Source organism: Chionomys nivalis, chromosome 7 (assembly GCF_950005125.1).
Source record: "Chionomys nivalis chromosome 7, mChiNiv1.1, whole genome shotgun sequence".
NCBI classification, from domain to species: domain Eukaryota; kingdom Metazoa; phylum Chordata; class Mammalia; order Rodentia; family Cricetidae; genus Chionomys; species Chionomys nivalis.
In genome coordinates, this window is record NC_080092.1 from 96,534,501 (window position 1) to 96,552,575 (window position 18,075).

At 57.2% G+C, this 18,075-nt stretch overlaps 1 protein-coding gene across 1 annotated transcript; it reads right to left on the bottom strand.

The window, feature by feature from the left end:
• Positions 1–266: 266 nt before the first annotated feature.
• Evpl (envoplakin) lies at positions 267–17,796 on the bottom strand. Its single transcript, XM_057774647.1, has 22 exons — positions 17,675–17,796; positions 14,956–15,055; positions 14,403–14,557; positions 14,191–14,317; positions 13,371–13,496; positions 13,181–13,219; positions 12,907–13,068; positions 12,717–12,824; positions 12,533–12,628; positions 10,679–10,804; positions 10,153–10,299; positions 9,729–9,883; positions 9,520–9,617; positions 9,195–9,367; positions 7,648–7,826; positions 7,432–7,570; positions 7,132–7,325; positions 6,676–6,826; positions 4,839–4,922; positions 4,626–4,736; positions 4,431–4,523; positions 267–3,775 (listed from the first exon to the last, which is right to left on the bottom strand). The coding sequence occupies exons 1-22, from the start codon at positions 17,770–17,772 to the stop codon at positions 335–337; spliced, it is 6,102 nt and encodes a 2,033-aa protein (XP_057630630.1). The 5' UTR covers positions 17,773–17,796; the 3' UTR covers positions 267–334.
• Between the last annotated feature and the right edge of the window lie 279 nt (positions 17,797–18,075).

The window sequence follows — 18,075 nt, forward strand, 5'->3', positions numbered from 1 at the left end:
CCCTCTTCATGACCACCCGTTTCTAAGGCAGGTGAGCTGGACCCATCTGCCCTACCTAACACATACTTTGGGGAAAAATTCCCAAGCAGGCTGCTCCTGGGTTCAAATCCTAAGCATACTGAGAGCAAGACAAGGCACCAAGATAAATCATTTATTAGAAGTGGTCTGTGTGGGGGGGATAGGAAGAAACAATGAAACTCCCCGAGTTTGGAGACAGAGCCCAACACCATAAATGTTTGAGTAGTAAGAGGGGGGGGACCCACTGCCTGGGATTACGCTGCTCCAGGCCAAGGTGGGGGTGCACGCATCCTCCCCTCCCCCTGCACGGCCCTTATTAACGCACGCAGGAGCGTGGCAGGGTTGGAGAGGCTGCACGGTAGCAGCGGTAGCCTTCCAGCACGGCCGGGAGTAGCAGCAGGCCACTTAGAGGGTCTTTGCGGCAACGACCCATGGCCTCCTTGTAGCTCAGCCGCTCCTTGGTGATGGGGTCTGTCAAATCCTTCTCATAGACTGATTCGTCCTGCAGGAGCTGGCCCAGGTCTTCACTGATCATCCCGCAGAGCACAGCCTGAGGGACAGGGATGCGTCCCGTCCTCTTGGGGTCAATGAGGCCCCCAGTCAGGTGTTGCGCCAGCAGGTGGGGAAGCACACTCTCCTGGGGCATCCAGCCCTTCTGGATGGCCTCGCCTACTGACAGCCTCTTCTTGGTGACTGGGTCCTCAATGCCGGTGAAGGCCTTCTGAGCGTTGAGCAGCCGTTGGGTGGAGGTGTTCTCGATGAGTCCCCGCTCCATCGCCTTGTGCACAGAGTATCGCTCTCGGCTGAGAAGGTCCACAATGCCCCCTGTGGCTGCCTGGGCCTCCAACAGCTTCTGCCCAGTGATGGGGTCCAGCATGTTCTTGGCCACGGCCGCCTTGATGCTGCACTTGCTCTCTGTGGTCGTGTCATAAACCCCGGCGATGGGGAAGCAGTCGTCAGTGAGCCCGAGAGAGAGGCTTGAGGAGAAGAGACCGGTACTCTGGGGGCCCGGGGAGCAGAGTGGGGACTTAGAGATGATGGATCCAATGGAGAGTGAGGAACAGGGCTTGGTCTCCCCCGCCACAAGCAGGGCAAACTCGGAGATGGGGAGGCGGCCGTCCTTGTACCTGTGGTATTCTTCCTTGGAAATCCGACGGCAGCGGAGCGCAGCCTCAATGGAGTATTGCTTCCCGCTCTTGCGGTCCAAGAGCACGGACTCCTCCCCACAGGGGCTGGAGGTGGTCACTTCCTCCCAGTCGCACTCAAGCTCCTGCAGCTGGAGGTACTGGCCTCTGTCGATGATGCCCCTCTTATAGGCCTCGTACGGAGACATGTCATTCCCGGTCTCCGGTTCCAAGATGCAGATCTTAGTTGAAAGGTTGGTCTCCCGGGTCTGGGTTTCCTGGTTGAGTTCCTCCCGGCTCACCTTGGTGTGCAGGTCCCGGAGGGTCCTCTCCTTCTCATAGATCTTGTCCTTTTCATGGAGAATGGCTGCCTCGAGCTGCGAGAGGGCCTGGCCACGCTGGGCCGCCTTCTGGCGCTCGCTCTCCGTCTTCTGGCTTAGTAGCCTCCCTTCCTCCTGCAGCTCCCGGGCCTTCTGCTGCTTCTGCCGCTCCAGGTCTCGCAACTCTTGCTGAAGTCGCCCACAGTCCTGGCTCGCCTGGTCCCGGGCCTTCTGGAGATCAGCTTCCTCACGGGACCAGGACCTCCTCAGAGCCTCAGCCCGGTCAATCCTCTCCTGCAAGCTCCGTACCTCCTCCTCCCGGGCCCGGTGGGCGGCACGCTCCCGATTGAGGGTCTCCCACACTCGGGCCCTTTCCCCCTCCAGCACAGGGTCCTTCTCCACCCGGATCACCTCCTTGTAGATGGTCTTCTCCTGGGATTTGGTTTTCTGGAGGACGTCAACCTGGACCTGCAGGCTCTTGCACTCCCGGTGGAGTTCCATCACCCGGCTCTTCTCTTGGTCCAGCTCCCGCCTCAGGGCTTCCGTGGACCTCTCTAGATCCGGATCCTTCTCTAACTTGACCACTTCCTCCATGATGATCTTCTCCTGCAGGGCGGGAGGCCGCTTCTCCAGCTCCTGGATCTTCAGGGTCAGCTGCCGCAGCTCCTTCTCAGCAGCCAGCTTCTTGCTGCGGTCCTCCTGGAAGCTGAGCAGGGCCTCCTTCTCCTCCACAGCCGCGCTCAGCTGCCGCACCTCCAGCTCCAGCTGCCGCCGCCGCCCCACTTCCTCATCCAAGCTGCGGCTCAGCCGGCTGTGCTCCTCGTGCAGCTTGGGGTCTTTCTGGGTGACCACCACCTCCTGCACTACAATCTGCTCCTCGGGCCGCCTGCGCTCCAGCAGCAGGTACTTGTTCTGCAGCTCATAGACCACGTCCTCGGCGGCTCGCCTCTTCTGGACCGCCTCCCGCACCTCCTGCCGGAGCCTCTCGGCCTCTTTCTCCAGCACGGGATCCTTCTCGTGCCGCACGACCTCTTTGCTCACCATCTTGGTCTCCACCTTGGACCGTTCGCGCTTCCACTCATCCCGTTCTCCCTGCAGGCGGATCAGCTGCTCCTGGCAGCGCCCATGGGTGTTAACCAGCTCATTGAGCTGAGCCTTGAGGCGGTCGATCTCACGGAGCACTTCGGGGCTCTTCTCGTGCCTCACCACCTCCTGAGTCACCTCCTTGTATTCCACCACGGGCTTCTGAGCGCGCAGGGCCTCCAGCTCAGGCAGCAGCTTCTCCACCTCCCTTTCCACGCCGCTCCTCTTGCCGCCTGTCTCCTGCAGCTGGGCCCGGAGCCGGGCGATCTCCCGCTCCGTCTCAGGGTGCACCTGGAAGATCTCGTTGACGCGCTCCTGCAGCTGTACCTTAGGCTTCTGCTTCTCCACCACCCTGTACTTGCCCTGCAGGTCTTGTAGCTCCCTGGCCAACACGACGTTCTTGTTCTTCTCCTCCTCCAGGAGGCTTCTCAGCCTGGACGCTTCCTTGAGAAGGCCAGGGTCCTGCTCCACCCTCTTGACCTCCTTCACGATGACCTTGGGCTCCACCGAGCTGATCACCAGTTCCAGGTCTTTGATGCGCGCCTGTATCTTGGCAACCGCCTCCTTCGCCCCCTTCCTCCTGGCGGCATTCTCCTCAACCTGTAGCCGGAGAGTCTGGACCGCCTTGACCATCTCCAGATCCTTCTCCACTTTGACCACCTCCTTCACCACCACCTTCTCCTTCACGTTCGTCTCCTTCTGCTCCAGGGCCAGCAGCTCATCCTTTAGTTCTTCCAGCTGGGCCGTCAGGGCGCCATTCTCCCCACGCAGCTGTTGTATCTCACCGTGCAGCTGGGTGGCCTGGCTGTCCAGGCCAGGATCCCTCTCAATTTGGGTGACCTCTTTGGTCAGCAGGTGAGGCTGCATGGCCCTCCTCTTGCCCTCCAAGTGGACGACCTTTTGGGCCACCACCTCCAGCTCGGCCTGCAGGCGGGCCCGCCTCTTGCCCTCCTCCTCCACCTGGGATGACATTCTAGCCATGTCACTCTCCAGCTGGGGGTCCCGGTAAAATTCCACCACCTCCTTCTCTTCCAGCCTCGCCACAGGCTGCTGGGTCCTCAGCTGCAGGAGCTGCTGCCTCTGCTCCTCCAGCTCCTGCTGCACCTCAGCCACCCGCTTCCGCTCTTCTTCTAGCTGGGACTTCAGGGCCTCTGACTCTGCCCCTGCTTGCGCTGGGTTCCCGGATCCCTGCCTTGCTCTGTGTGTCACTTGGATGCCCTCACTAAGCTCCTGCGGTGGGGGAGGGGAAGAGAGAGAGAGACCTGAAGTGAGTAAAGACTGGAGCCCCATTTTTCTGTACCCCACCTCTGAGGTCAGAGACCCCTCCCTGCTTTCTGTAGATCCCAGGTCATGGAGCTGAAGACATGGAATGCTTAAGACACGAGATTTTGAGCTCAGTTAAATGGTATTACGGTAGAAGGCAGGGTCCAGGTCCTTTGCAGCAGATAGTACCCACAGGAACCTCCCAAGCCTCCTGGCTCTCAGGCCCAACCTTCTCCAGTAGAAGCTGAAATATGGCTCCGGAAGATAAAAGCTGGCCAGCCACCGGAACCATAGAGAGCTCCTGATCTGCTCTACCAGCAACGGAGACCCCAGGTGGCCTGTCATCAGTGTGACTGGGCCCTACGGCTGATGGTAGAGTGTTTCTTGGCTCTCTGGGGCTAGAGGCCAGGTCCCCATCAGAGGATTGCCTATGGCTAAGCAATGACTAGAGGCCATCTCCAGGGTCTGCCCGGAATAGGGACAGGCCTGTATGAACTTCTAGCGAAATCTTCATGCCCAAACCCTCCAGGGGCTAGAGGCTGCAGGAGAGAAAGGATGACATCCAGGCCAACACCAGGCCAGATGGGCTGCCATGGGCACAGGGTGGGCACTGTCTCTTTACTTTCTCCAGCATCTTCTTAGCGAACTCCAGCTGGTACAGCTGCTGCTGCTGGGCCGCCGAGACCTCCGTGTAAGCCTTGGCAAGGTTCTTCTCCTGGAGGTCGTGAAGTGGGGGAGAAGACGGGAGTCAGCTCTGGCCTGAGGAACTGCGGGGTTAATAATGCCAGCTGCTAGGCCCTGCCAGGACCCGCCTCACCTGAGCCTGGATGCTCTCCTGCAGGGAAATCACTCGGACTTTCTTAGGCGCTGACACTGCCAGGGTGGGCTCCAAGGAGCAGCGGTAGGTATCTGCTTGCAGCTCGTAGTCCTGAACAGGGAAAACAGTCACTGCCAGAGCTGAAGGATTGGAGTCTGGAAGAGGGAAGGAGGCTGGGGGAGAAGGCGGGGAAGCCAAAGTAAAAGCATTCACCTGGAGAGCTTCCTGCAGGTCCTGGGTGAGGCGGGACACTGTGGCCCGGTCCTGCTCACGGCCCAGCACTTCTTGCATCAGCCTCTGCCAGGGAGGAAGCAAGAGTCACAGGGGCCGGGAAAGGCTCCTCTCCACTAACTGGCATCTCCAGGGTCACAAGCAACCAGATACACAGAGGCAAAGGGGACCCAGAGGTGCTTGGCTTCTCTGACACTGTTCTCCGGGACCTTGTCTGATGGCTCTAGGAATTCTGTCTTGGCCCAGAGGTTCTCTCATTGTAGCTTTAGTGGCATTAGGCCAAAGATCGCTGGCCCCAGCTGCCCAGTGAGGGACTCTGCAGTCCTGAAGAACACGCTGAATAAGCTTCCAGGTGATGCCAATGGTACTGGTCAGGGACCAGTCTCTGGGAACTACTGGGCATCCCACCCATCATTCTGAACCTTGGGTACGCCCTATGATTTATCTAGACTCTTAAAAACAAAACAAAAAACAGCCGGGCGATGGTGGCACATGTCTTTAATCCCAGTACTCTGGAGGCAGAGGCAGGTGGATCTCTCTGAGTTCGAGGCCAGCCTGGTCTACAGAGAGAGAGTTCCAGGACAGGCTCTAAAACTACACGGAGAAACCCTACAAAACCACCAGGTGGTGGTGGCACACACCTTTAATCCCAGTACTTGGGAAGCAGAAGCAGGCAGATCTCTGAGTTTGAGGCCAGCCTGGTCTACAAAGCGAGTTCCAGGACAGCCAGGGTATACATAAAAACCTTGTCTTGAAAAAAAGCAAACCAACCAAACAAATAAAAACAAAACAAAAGTCTCAATGCTCTAAGAATTCAAACTTAGCCGGGTGGTGGTGGTGCACACCTTTAATCCCAGCACTCGGGAGGCAGAGGCAGGCGGATCTCTGGGAGTTGGAGGTCAGCCTGGTCTACAAGAGCTAGTTCCGGGATGGGCATCAAAGCTACAGAGAAACCTTGTCTCGAAAAACCAAAAAAAAAAAAAAAAAAAAAACCAAAAAACAACAACAAAAACAAAAAACAAACAAACAACAAAAAAAAAAAACAAAAAAACCCCCCACAAGAATTCAAACTTCATTTTTTTGGGGGGGTAAAGGTACTGGGCCCTCTAACCCCCCGGGCTTCTGCTCTGGCTCCCCTGAGGCCTCCCTGTCTCTATCCACACGCCTTTTATCCATTGTCCATTTGGAGCAATAGACCACTTTCAAACAATTTGAGGGTGACCCTCTTCTCCCGGGGCTCTCAATGCTGTAACGTCAAGTCCAGATTCCTTCCGGTGCTGAGAAGGACCTGGGTGGTCTGTCCCTGCCTCACAACCACACCTCCTTTCTCTGGACCACAGTCCTCGAGTGGGTCATTGCTCCTCTACCGACCTGCCAGGCTTTTCCCCAGGTCATTTGCCCTCGCTCCCATAAGTGTCCACCAGGGGGCGCTCGCACCGAGCTGGCGTCTGGTCTCGGAAAGCGTTTATCAGGCGCAGGCATGGGATGGGCAGATTCCGCGCGGCAGGAGGTTTGCCCGCAGGAGGGGGTCTGTACCCTGCACTCCTGGCTCCTCACCTACAGCCTTGACAAGGATCGGGATGGGCACACAACAACGGCTGGAATCCCACCAGAGGAAAGTGCTGTTCCAAGCCCCTAAACCTCCTGGCCTCAACTGTGAGGCCTCTTGCTTTGGAACCTTGGCCTCCTGCATACAAACAGCTGTCCCTTGGGAGGAGGGGTGACTGGAAAGAACAGGTAGCTAGAGCCCCCCCCCCCCCCCCCCCCCCGCTCTAGGCCAGGCTCTGACTCAGAGCATCGCGTAGCCCCTGCCCCTCACCTTCTGTGCTTGCAGCTTGTAGGCGATTTGGCTGGGCCCGTCGCTGGGCTGCACCTCGTTGCGGGGCAGCTGCTCCAGCCAGGAGTTCAGGTTGTCCCTGACATTTGTGAACTGCTGGTAGATGAGCCTGGCGTCTTGTAGGGTCTTCTCCCTGCCAGAGGACAAGGTCCCATACGGGAGTGAGAGCTGACCTCCAGGGAAGGGTTCAGGAGGGAAGGGTACACAGAGGAGGTTGATAGTGTCCCCATCCTGAGACGGAGCAGAAGGCCTGAGCGAGAGACCCTGTAGGTCCTCTGTATCTCAGAGACACAGTGGACAGTACCTGCCTGGAACAGGTACGGGCCCCGAGTCAGTATGGTTTATCACCCCGTTGTGGAGGGAGGAAACAGCCTCAGAGAGGTTGTCACTAGCGCAGCGGCAGCCAATGGTGCCTGAGCCCCCCTCCAGTCCACTCACCTCGAATCCAGCTGGTCCCCCACGGCGTGGTAGCGGTCAGTGAGGACGCGCACCTGGCGCTGCTGGTGCGGCAGGTCTTGGCAGAACTCTTGGAAATTGTTCTGCAGTGCGCCGCAGGCGTGCTCCGAGGCTTTCAACTGGCGGTGCAGCCCCAGCACGCAGGCCTGTTGCTGGAGCAGCTCTTTCCGCTGGTGCTGGAGGAATAAAGAGCCAGAAGGGAACATGCGTGCTCCAGGCTCCGTGGGATAGCCGACCACTCCTCACCTGCCCCTTCCACCAGGAATCTGTTGCTGAGCCTACCTGCAGCTCACCGACCCTCTCCTGCAGTGACCCGGAGCCTTCAGGGATGGGGCCCTCCTGGGCCAGGGTGGCCTCAAAGCCCCGGATGACCCTGTCTGCCTCCTGGATCTGCTGCTCCAGGCCCAGAGCAGCTTTGGCTCTGCGGTGAGGAAGTGACGGTCACTAACTCAGTCATAACCACCAACTCCCTCCAGATGCCCCCTCCCGAGCACTCACTTCTCCCCGTAGAGGCGGCACAGGCTCTGCACGTCATTATACTTATTCTTGACCTTGGTGAGGGCCACAGGAAGCTGCAGGGCAGCTGGGCCCACAGGCTTAGTAGACAGAAAAGCCTCACAGGCCTGCTGGGCTGCCTCCTTCTCAGTTCCCAGGCTCTGGAGATGCTGTGCTGTGCCCTGGGTCAGGGGTGGAGTGGGCAGAGAACGCAGGTCAGAGATCTCTAGGTCACCTGATCCTATGCCCACGAAGGCATCATAAAAGTTGGAGGCCAGGGGCCTAGAGAAATGGCTCAGTGGTTAAGAGCGTTGACTGCTCTTCCAGAGGTCCTGAGTTCAATTCCCAGCAATCACTTGGTGGCTGACAACGACCTATAATGAGATCTGGTGCCCTCTTCTGGCCTACAGGCAGGATACTGAGTAAATAAATAAATAAATAAATATCTGATTCCTAATTCTTTAAAAAAAAGAAAAAAAAAATTGGAGGCCAGGCCTGGCTAGTCTCACCGGCTTCGGGCTGGGCAGGCAGAGCCCTGACTCAGCTCACTGGGGGCTGCTGCCCGCCGATCTTATATCACAACTAATTCACCCATCCCTTAAGGCAAATGTTTGAACTGGGCTTTTAGTGGTCTTGCCAACACCTCTGATATGGCAACTGACATCAAAACCAAAGGACCACCGGATGCAGTGTTTTATGGCTGTAATCCCAGCCCTCAGGAGGCTGAGGTGGGAGGGCCAAGAGCTTGAGGCAGTCTGGGCCACAACAGAAGACTCTGTCTCAAACCAAGCAAACAAACAAAAAACCCCACAGACCTATTTTGGTGTAGGTCTCCAACATCCTGTACCCACATCCTCCCTTTCACGAACGTCCCATCTGTGAGACTCTCCAATGAGTACCCAGCCTCCCCCACCAATGCGAGAGCATCTATGTGCAGCACCTGACTTCATAGCCTCTGCCCTCCTCCCTTGCAGGCTAAGCTGCTGCCTCCCCTCCATCCAAGCTGTGCAGCAGATAGACCAGAACAGGTTATACAACAATGTAAATGAACATGGTTCGCATTTTTAAAAGCCAAACACTAAATGGCATGCTGTATTTGAACAGAAACCGGTTTGGAAGGCTGACTGGAGTGCTTGGGCTTCTACCCAGGGCGCTTCCAGGGCGCTGGGTTCATGTGTCAGAAAAGGTGGTCATCACTGACTGACACAGCATCTCCCCATCCCTCCAGGGAAGGTTTCCATGCCTTGCTGAGAAATCTCCCCCTACAGGGTATCCCAGACTTCCCTGAGGGACCCACAACCCTCGCCAGAGAAACGTCGGTGTGGGGGGTCTCTCTCTGGCCAGGCATGGTCACACTTTCACCCTCAGGATACCCGAAGGATCTGGGGACCACTCTGGACACGAGGAAACTGAAGCTCAGAAAAGCGACATGTCCAAGGTAACAGAGCCATAGAAGAACCAGGATGGGAATCTTGGTTTCTGAGCCCCAGGAGTGTGAGCCTCAGAGCGGGACCCTTTCTTTTCCCAGGCTCTCAGTGTTGCTCCTGTACCTCATGGCCGTGGATGCGGTCCTCCAGGTCTGTCAGCGGAGTAGACCGGTTCAGCGGCGTCCGAGCCCAGGTCAGCACCTGCTTCTCTATCTTTTCCAGGTCCCCAACCAGCTGGGTCATCTGTGTCAGGAGTTTCTGAGCCTGTGGGTCAGCTGAAGCTGAGCCTGCTGGAGCTGGGGGCAGAAGTGCCAGTGAGGGTTCAGGCCTACCTTGTGTCTGCCTAAAATGGTATGGAGGACCTGGAGGATGGACTGGGCCTAGAGATGGAGTACCGCCCACCGCCACGGCCCTCCCATCTGGCCCCTCCCTGACCATCCTCTGGTACCCTGCTGGCCAGGTGGTAAGGGTTCTACCACAGCATTCTTAAGACGGCTCTTCACCGTAGACAGTTTCTGCTTCAGGGTCTGCAGCTCCGTGGCCAGCCTGGAATGAGGAGATGAGAGAAGTGTGTCTCTCTACCTGTCCAGCTCTAGCTCCCACCACCTCAGGGGAAACATGGGCCTTGGTGCCTGTGGGCATCTTGGGATGAGCCACCTGGAGGCCCTGGCTACAGCGTCAGGGTCTGGTGCTGGGATCCAGAGGCAGGCTGCGGGGGCGCTCTTGGTCTCTCCTCCGGGGCTCTGAATCACCCACGTGTATGGGTCAGCATTGTCTTTGAGTGTGTACTGCTCTCCCCGAAGCAGCTGCACCTGAGGGAGAGGAGAGGGGCTCGTGTGGGACCAAGGATAGATAGGAGCTGGAGAGATGGCTAGGGTCAAGATGGGTAGGTGCTGGGGACAGGCATGGGTGGGGTCAGCGGCTGGAACGGGAGCCGGAGGAGGGGTGGGAGGGGCTGGGGTAAGGACGAGGACAGATCAGAGGAGGGACAGACTGGAGAGGGGTGGGGCTGGGTCAGGGAAGGAGCGAGAAGAGGGAGGGGCAGGGAGGAGTGGATGAGGAGGGTAGGTCGAGCTCACACCTCTCCTGAGTCCCAGTCACAGATGCTGTCCACGCGCAAGGGCTGCTGGGGTGGGGTCCTGCGCTGCGACAGTGGGGCCACCTTCCGACTCTGCTGCTGCAGCTCCCCGACGGCCCTCTCGGTCACAGCCAGCTGCTTCTCCTCTGCCTGTGGGGGACCCAGGGAGCAGGAGCTCAGGTCAGGCTGCAAAGAAAGCCACCTGCCCGCTTTCTATTTCCCAAGAGGGGTGTGGCCTCCATCAGGGAAGAAGTCTCAATCAGACTGGCTGTGGATGGATGAGGATAAAGACGCTGGCTAGTACCACAAAGGCCTCCAGAGGGGAAGCCACGGGGTCCTCAGAGCTCCCCCAGCTTCTCTGGTCACACTGCAAGTGGCATACTGAAGTGTAGGAAGTTTAAGGCTTCTGCTGGAGCAGCCCTTCTCCTGGGGGCCTTGGGGCTGAACTGGGGACCTCTTTTCTGGAGTCAGCTCCATGCCCAGGAGCAGGATGCAGATGGCCCAGTGGGGCCGTGTGGGGACATCTCACCTCCAGCTGTAGCAGGAGCTCTGTGGCAGAGCCAGAGGAGTCCCCAGCCACGAGGCCATACTTGGTGTCCAGGTTGGAGTTAAGCTTTGCCAGGGTCTGGTTGATGGAGTCCGCCTCTTCCTGGAACTAAGGTCGCCCAGAGAGTCAAGGGCAGAGTCGGGGAAAACCTGCTACCCAGGGACCCTGCATAGTAGCTGGAGCCCTGACCAGGCTGAACTCACTCAAGTCAGGCTAAACCAGGGCCAGCTATGCTCAAACAAAAACAGGTTAAATCTCAACCAGCTAAACGAAGACCAGCTACAGCTACCCAGGCACTGGGACCTTTATAAAAGGGAGTGTCCACAAACGGGGCGTTTTTGGTTCATTGAAAATAACTTTTAGTGTGTTATAAGACAATCTGCTGTTTCTTTGTACTCAGGGCTCTGGTGCATGCTGCCTTCTACTACTGAGCTGTGCCCCTAGCTACTTATCTTCTTCCTCTTCCTCGTCTTCCTCTTCTTTTTTCTTGAGATAGAGCCTCAGTAAGTAGCCCAGGCTAGCCTCAATAAGTAGCCCAGGCTAGCCTCAGTAAGTAGCCCAGGCTAGCCTCAGGCTTGTCACCCCTGCTTTCTGCTCCGAGTGCCCTTTCTCTCACCGTCATCACACTAGACCCTGCATGCTATTTTATTATTATTAATTTTGGTTTTTTTTTTTTTTTTAAAAAAAAACAGGGTTTCTTTGTGTAGACCAGGCTGGTTTCAGACTCACAGAGATCCGCCTACCTCTGCCTCCCAAGTGCTGAGATTAAAGGTGTGTGCCACCACTGCCCAGCTACTAATAAATTGTTGAAACAGGGTCTTACTATGTAGTCTTTGTTCACCTTAACTTGCTAGGTAGACCAGGCTGTCCTGGAACTGATAGAGATCCTCCTGCCTCTGACCGCCCCAAGCACCTGCACTCATCTGCACACATTCAGACTCAGACATACATATGACAAATAGTTTAAAATTAAAAAGGGGGGGGCTGGTGAGATGGCTCAGCGGTTGAGAGCACTGACTGCTCATCCAAAGGACCTGGGTTCAATTCTCAGCACCCATGTGGCAGCTCATAACTGTCTAAAATCCAGTTCCAATATATCCAACACCCTTATACAGATATACATGCAGGCAAAACACCAATGCAAATGAAATAAAAATAAATAAGTATATAGAAAAAAGAAAAATGAGCCGGGCGGTGGTGGTGCACACTTTTAATCCCAGCACTCGGGAGGCAGAGGCAGGCGGATCTCTGTGAGTTTGAGGCCAGCCTGGTCTACAGGACAGGCGCCAGTGAGCAGGCGATATAGCTCGGTTTAGGGTGTGTAGAGAGGCCCTGGGTTCAATCCCTAGCACCATAACTAGGTGTGATGGCACATGCCTTAATGCTAGCCAGCACTTAGAGGATCAGAAATCCATGGTCATCCTCAGCCATAGAGTGAATCTGAAGTCAGCCTGGGTTTCATAAGATACTGTCTCAAAAACAGTTATTTTAAGAATTAGAGCCGGGCGGTGGTGGCGCACGCCTTTAATCCCAGCACTCGGGAAGCAGAGACAGGCGGATCTCTGGGAGTTCGAGGCCAGCCTGGTCTACAAGCGCTAGTTCCAGGCCAGGCTCCAAAGCTACAGAAAAACCCTGTCTCGAAAAACCAAAAAAAAAAAAAAAAAAAGAATTAGAAAATAAACTCGCGAGGGGTGAAGGATGTAGTCTTGACATCATTCCCCTACGGGGTTGCAGGCTGAACGCCACGGTTCTGTCTTTGCAGTGGGCCCTGTATTCTGTGCTGCCCTAAGCCCCCTCCCCGGCCGCCAGCACCCTGGTCCCCAGCCACGGGCTCACCCTGCGGTAGTCCTCCACGTGCTGCAGCTGGCTCTCCTGGCAGATGCAGAGGTTCAGGAAATTCTGCCACTCCATCTTGAGCGCCTCCTGGTGGACCTGGAGCACAGCAGGGTGAGCGCTGGGGTCTCGCCACACCCTCCAGCCTTCCATCCCGTTTGGGGGCTCACGGGCGGGACCTCCACACCTGAATGGGTCCAACGGCTGGGTGGCCAAGTTCCACCATGCGTTCTGCGTCATCCTCCAGCTGGTTTATATTCCGCTCCTGAGCCAGCAGTTCATGCTCCTTGAAGTGCTAGAGACAAATGAAGTGGGGATAGCCATCAGCAATAAGATAGCCCTAGACACCCCCACTGCCTGGGCCTGTCCCCACAGACCTCATACTCTCGCCTCACACCCGTGGGGTCAGGCATGAGGTCACTCCAATCCTGCTGCAGGATGCGGCCTTGCTGCTCCGCCAGGGCGCTCAGCTGCCGAGTGCAGCCCTGCAGGTGCGTGTACAAGCTGCCCAGACTCTGTCGGCGCCATGAGGCCGCCTTCTGTGCTCAGGAGAGAAGGTGACAGAGGTGGTACCAGTGACCCCAGGAAGGGTCCAGGTAAGGAGGTCCCACCAACCGCAGCACCCAGGCCTAAGCCCATCTCCCAGCTCACCAGCAGGTCACGGTATTGATTCCTGATGTTGGTTGCATCCTGCATCAACCAAGGAGAGAAACAGGGCCAGTGAGAAGCAGGGTGTAGGGTGATGCCCTCCCCCAGCATCTGAACCGCTTCCACCAACATCTCTCCCTTGAAGGCCAGCAGATCTCCCCTGGCACACCAGGCCGGACAGGGATGCACTCACAGGTCCCACCAGCGTCCGCAGCTGCTGCCCGTAAGCCTCGATCTCCCTCTGTAGGATGTTGTGCTCGGCCACCTGCTGTTCCAGCTCTGCCATCCCAGGCCCGTACTGGCCCTCACAAACCAGTTTCTGCAGAAGAGCCCAGTCCTCAGTCCCACCAGGAAGGCCTGGGTTCCTACAGCTTGGAGAACAACTCCCCACCCTGTCCCTACAGCCACTGGTACCCTCCCCACTCAGGAGAACCAGGGTTAACCATAGAAGCGAAGACCGGACAGGCCATGTGAGCAGCCTGGATGAATGGCAGCTCTTCCCCACAGCAGGGACATGCCGTCCTCATGTGGCCATCAGGACTAAGCTCTGAGACACCGGTTCTCAGAACTCAGGTTCCACACTGTGCTTCTGTGTTATCTGTATCCTGAAACCTCAGCAAGAGCTGCCTGGAGGTGGCCAGCCTGACCCAGGACCTGCCCTTCCCCACAGTCCCTGGCTGTCATCACAATGCATCAAATGAAACCGCTCAGCATCCTGTGCCTTGGTGTGCCCACTGCCCATCCTACCCCACTCCTCCGGGCAAGAGCCTTGTGCCTTCCTGGGAGGTCCTCGCTCTTCACTGTGACCCAGCCAAGTCCTCCCACCTCTCGGTGGCTTCTGCAGGAAGCCTTCCCTGGCTATGCTGCCTGCCCTGCTGGCTCCCCTCCTGGATTCCCGAGCTAGCCCCAGGTTCAAATTCAAAGCCCCAGTAAACACATTCTGTCTTGCTCTCTGACGGCATCGGGTGTGGGTTTGAGATCCTGGAAAATACGTTGATACTAGGGCACCCAACCTGTTTCTGTTCCAACACACGTGCCCAGTCGACCCTGGGCCCCACATCCGGCGGCAACACCATCTTCTCATACAGGGCGCGGTATTCTGCACACTCCTGGGTCACCCGTTCGTGCAGCTGCTTGATGCTGCCAAGGGGTAGCCATGGGGTTAGAGCTGGGCTGGGTTCTCCGGGGACCCCCACGCTTCCATGGTGAGGCCCAGCTTACTTACTCCTTCTCAATCTCCTCAGCCTGAGGGTGCTTGAGCCGCCGAGCCTTGTCTACATCCAAGAAAAGATCTTTGAGTAGCACCTCGGCCTCCTTCAGGTTGCGGCCGGTCTCCTGCTGGTGCTCCAAAGCCTGGTTCTGCTCGCCGTTCTGCCGGTCCTGGCGTGAGACACAGAGCCACGTGCAGGGCCCAAAGCCTCACATCCATGTTTTTTGTTGACCTGTTCCTGCCAGACTGAACCCCGTCCCCACTTCGGCTTGGTTTGGACCCTGGTTGCTCCAGCCCACCTTGGAGACCACCAAGCAGGGGGCTAGGGCATCCGTGTGGCAGGTGGCAAGGACACCTAGGTCAGATAGCAAAGGGTCCCTCTATTTTATTCCCGAAGTAGGAAGTGTGACGTAGAAAGAAAGTCGAGCCTTCCCTGTGACTGGGGTGGGCTGCGAATGGTTGAGGGCTAGGCAGGTTGTCTGTCCCTCTTCCCAGAAGGCCTTCTGGGGACCCCTAGGCATTGACTCTGGGCCTCTGGGTTCCCCAGTCCCTGGTGCAGGGTCCTTACTTGTTGCAATCTCTTCTGAGTCTCCAAAATGTCCCTCTCCACCTGGTCAGCGTTGGCTTGCATGCGGGAGATGAGCAGAGCCAGCTCCTGGGTCGCAGCCCTGGAGGGTGACCAGGGATAGAGGATAACATTATGGGAAGGCCCTCTGTGCCTGCCATGTGGGACCTCCCCTGTCCTCCCACAGGGAAGAGTCCATCGTCTGAGCTCTGAGGTGCTCAGCCCTAGACAGGGGTGAGGGTACTGTCCCCTATCCCCTGCAGAGGGTTTGGAAAGCGACAGTCCAGGGCCATGTGCTGCTATAAAGCATGTATATATACCTCAATCACTCCAAACCCTGTCCAACTACCTGCCTGCTTCCTGGGGTGTGTGGGGAGGTGGCCCAGGGAGAAAGTCAATTACCTAAGACAGCCCGGTTGGCTTCAGGAGGCACAGCTGAGCTGAGTGAAGACAGGGAAGAAGTGGCATGTCCCCACCCCAACTTCCTGCCATTCCTGCCTCGTCTGCCCCCACCATTCTTCTTGCCCAAGGGACTTCAGCAGTATGGAGACTTTAGTGACTCCCTGGAGGAACCAGTGTTGGGACAGAGAGAGGCCACGAGATGGCTGGGGTACCCCGATATCCTCCAGGGACTGAAGAATCGGGCCTCTGACCTGTTTCGCCCTTTAGCACATCAGGGAGCCTGTTGTTCGACCCTCACAGCCCCCCTCCCCCTGCCGCCCCAGCTTCTTCCCTAGGCCTCCTTCAGTGTCCTCTGCAGAGCTCCTACTGTGAGCTTGCCCTCTGAGGGAGAGGAGCAGGCAGACTTGAAAAGCCATCTGCTAGGGCCTCTTGTGCATGGCACCCTGCAGGAGTCACAGTCCAGGGAACCCAGAAGTGTTAGCTGAGCTGCACCTGGACACTCATAGGGCAGTGCCCGTGAAGACACAGCCATCTGAGAAGTCTGTAGCCAAGAAGACCTCGGTGTGCTTCTTCTTGCTAGTACACGGTACATAGCCGTGAGAGGCTTGCTCATCCTGCCTCTGCCTCCTGAGGGGCTGAATTCACAGAGATATGCTTCCACATCTGGCTTACTTATTACTGTTATTTCTGTTATTATTATCATCATTATTATCCTTAAAAACACAAACAACAATAAGAACCCCAAACAAACAAGTCTTATTCTGTAGCCCAGGCTGACCTGGAACTCACCATGCCCGGCCCTGAACACAGAGTTCTCATTGGCATTTGAAGAATTAAGCCGTTAATCCCAACACTCGGGAGGCAGAGGCAGGCGGATCTCTGTGAGTTCGAGGCCAGCCTGGTCTACAAGAGCTAGTTCCAGGACAGGCTTCAAAATCACAGAGAAACCCTATCTCGAAAAAACAAAAAAAGAAAAAAAAAAAAAAGAATTAAGCCGTGAGAAACACCCAGTTCAGACCCTCACAGTTAGCACCCAGGGCACACTGTTCTATTTTTATGTGTATGGATGTTTTGCCTACATCTGTGTACCGTGGGCATGCCTGCGGCCAGTGGAGACCAGACAAGGATGCTCTGGACCTGAAGTTACAGCTGTTTCTGAATGTAGGAGCTGGGACTCAAACCCAGGTTGAGACAGGATCTTACTGTGTACCCCGAGCTATCCTGGAATTCACTATGTAGATCAGGCTAGCCTCCAACTCACAGATCCTCTTGTCTCTGCCTCCTGAGCGCTGGGATTGAAGGCGTGCACGGCTACCACCACCACCGAGCACCTTGAATGTAGGACACCACTCTTTCTCTTGCAGGGCATCCCCAGAGCCTAGGGCAGTCCTGGCACACCGAGGTCCTCAATAAAGAAGAGCTAATTGAATAGGCACCTCTGAGGGGAACAAGGAGCCCTCAGGGGGGCTTGTGAATAGAGCTACAGAAGTCCGGAAGGCAAGGCCAGGAGGCTTCCGGGACTCCAGGGAGCACCCAGCCTCAGGTTGGGTCTCCCAAGAGAATGCACTCCACCCTGGGCTGGGCTCGGTGCCTTGTGGGGACAGGTCAGTCTAGTGAGAGTCTTTACCGCTGTCTTTCCTGTCCGCCCAGATGCTCAGCCTCTGGGTTGTCACCCTGATCCCTATCGAGGTAATGGGTACCCAGACTTCAGCCTTTCATCTATCTTATCTTGACACCTCTGCACCCCAACACCTGACTCCAGGCAGGCTGCCACCTCCTCCTACTGAGGGCTTGAGGCCAGTGAGCGGGAAGAACATGGCCAAGTCTCTTTGCAGAGAGCTGGTGACGGGAGTGTGGTGCCACCTCCTCTCACCCCCATGAAAAAGGCCTCCTGACTCTTCACAGCCAAGACCCAGAGCTGGAACCTGGGGAAAAGTGTGTTAGGTGGGGGATGTAGCCCAGCCCAGAAACCCTTCTCTTGAGCTTCTTGGTCCTGCCCACCCTGGGCCCACGCTCCAGGACTGATCCAATCCAGTGGACAATCAGAGTGGCAAACAGGGAGGGAGCCAGACTCTGAAGTTCCCAGTCACCTTGTCCAGCACCTCTGCAAAGCCACCCTCCACCTATGCCCCCCTCGCACCCCCAACCAGCAGGAGAATGTGGGCAGCAGCAGGCTATCCATCCCTTGCTCAGCCTGGGCCAGAAGCAGGAGCCCTTGGCCTCAGGACACCAAATGTCAGAACTGGGCTCCCAGGTAGCTGGGATACCGGGGCCCTGCACCACCCTGATCCCAGCACCGCTACCCAGGGGCCCCGCTCACCGATTGTGCTTGTTGGGGGAGCCCTTAGGGGACCCCTTGGCTGGGGAGCCTTTGGGGGACCCCTTCCCCTGGGAGCCTTTGCTCAGCCCCTTGAACATGGTGGTGAAGCAGGTACTGGCTCAGGCTGGGCTCTCCTGGCAGGAGGGCGGGAAGGCGACGCGCGTCCTCGCTGGCTACTAGCCGGGCTCTGGAGAGGTGGGGCGGCGGTCGGGGATGGCAGTTTCTGGGAGGCCCCTCCCTGCAGGTGTGGTGTCTCGGTCAGGCCCGGCCCGCGCATGCCCCAGCGCCCGCCCGCTCGCCCGCCCCGACGTGCGCGGCCAGCTCCTGCACAACCAGTCTGGGAGGAGAGGGCACAGCCCAGGGGCGGGGCGCCAGCGCGACTCCCACGGAGGTTTGGACTT

Bases quoted from the DNA above. Each gene is read 5' to 3' on its own strand.
- Evpl (XM_057774647.1), bottom strand. From the start codon at position 17,772: ATGTTCAAGGGGCTGAGCAAAGGCTCCCAGGGGAAGGGGTCCCCCAAA. The intron at 13,497-14,190 runs GTTGGGTGCCCT...GCTCTTCTGCAG, and splicing joins GTGTGTTGGAACAGAAACAG to AAACTGGTTTGTGAGGGCCA. The intron at 3,776-4,430 runs GTAAAGAGACAG...CCCCCACCGCAG, and splicing joins CTAAGAAGATGCTGGAGAAA to GAGCTTAGTGAGGGCATCCA.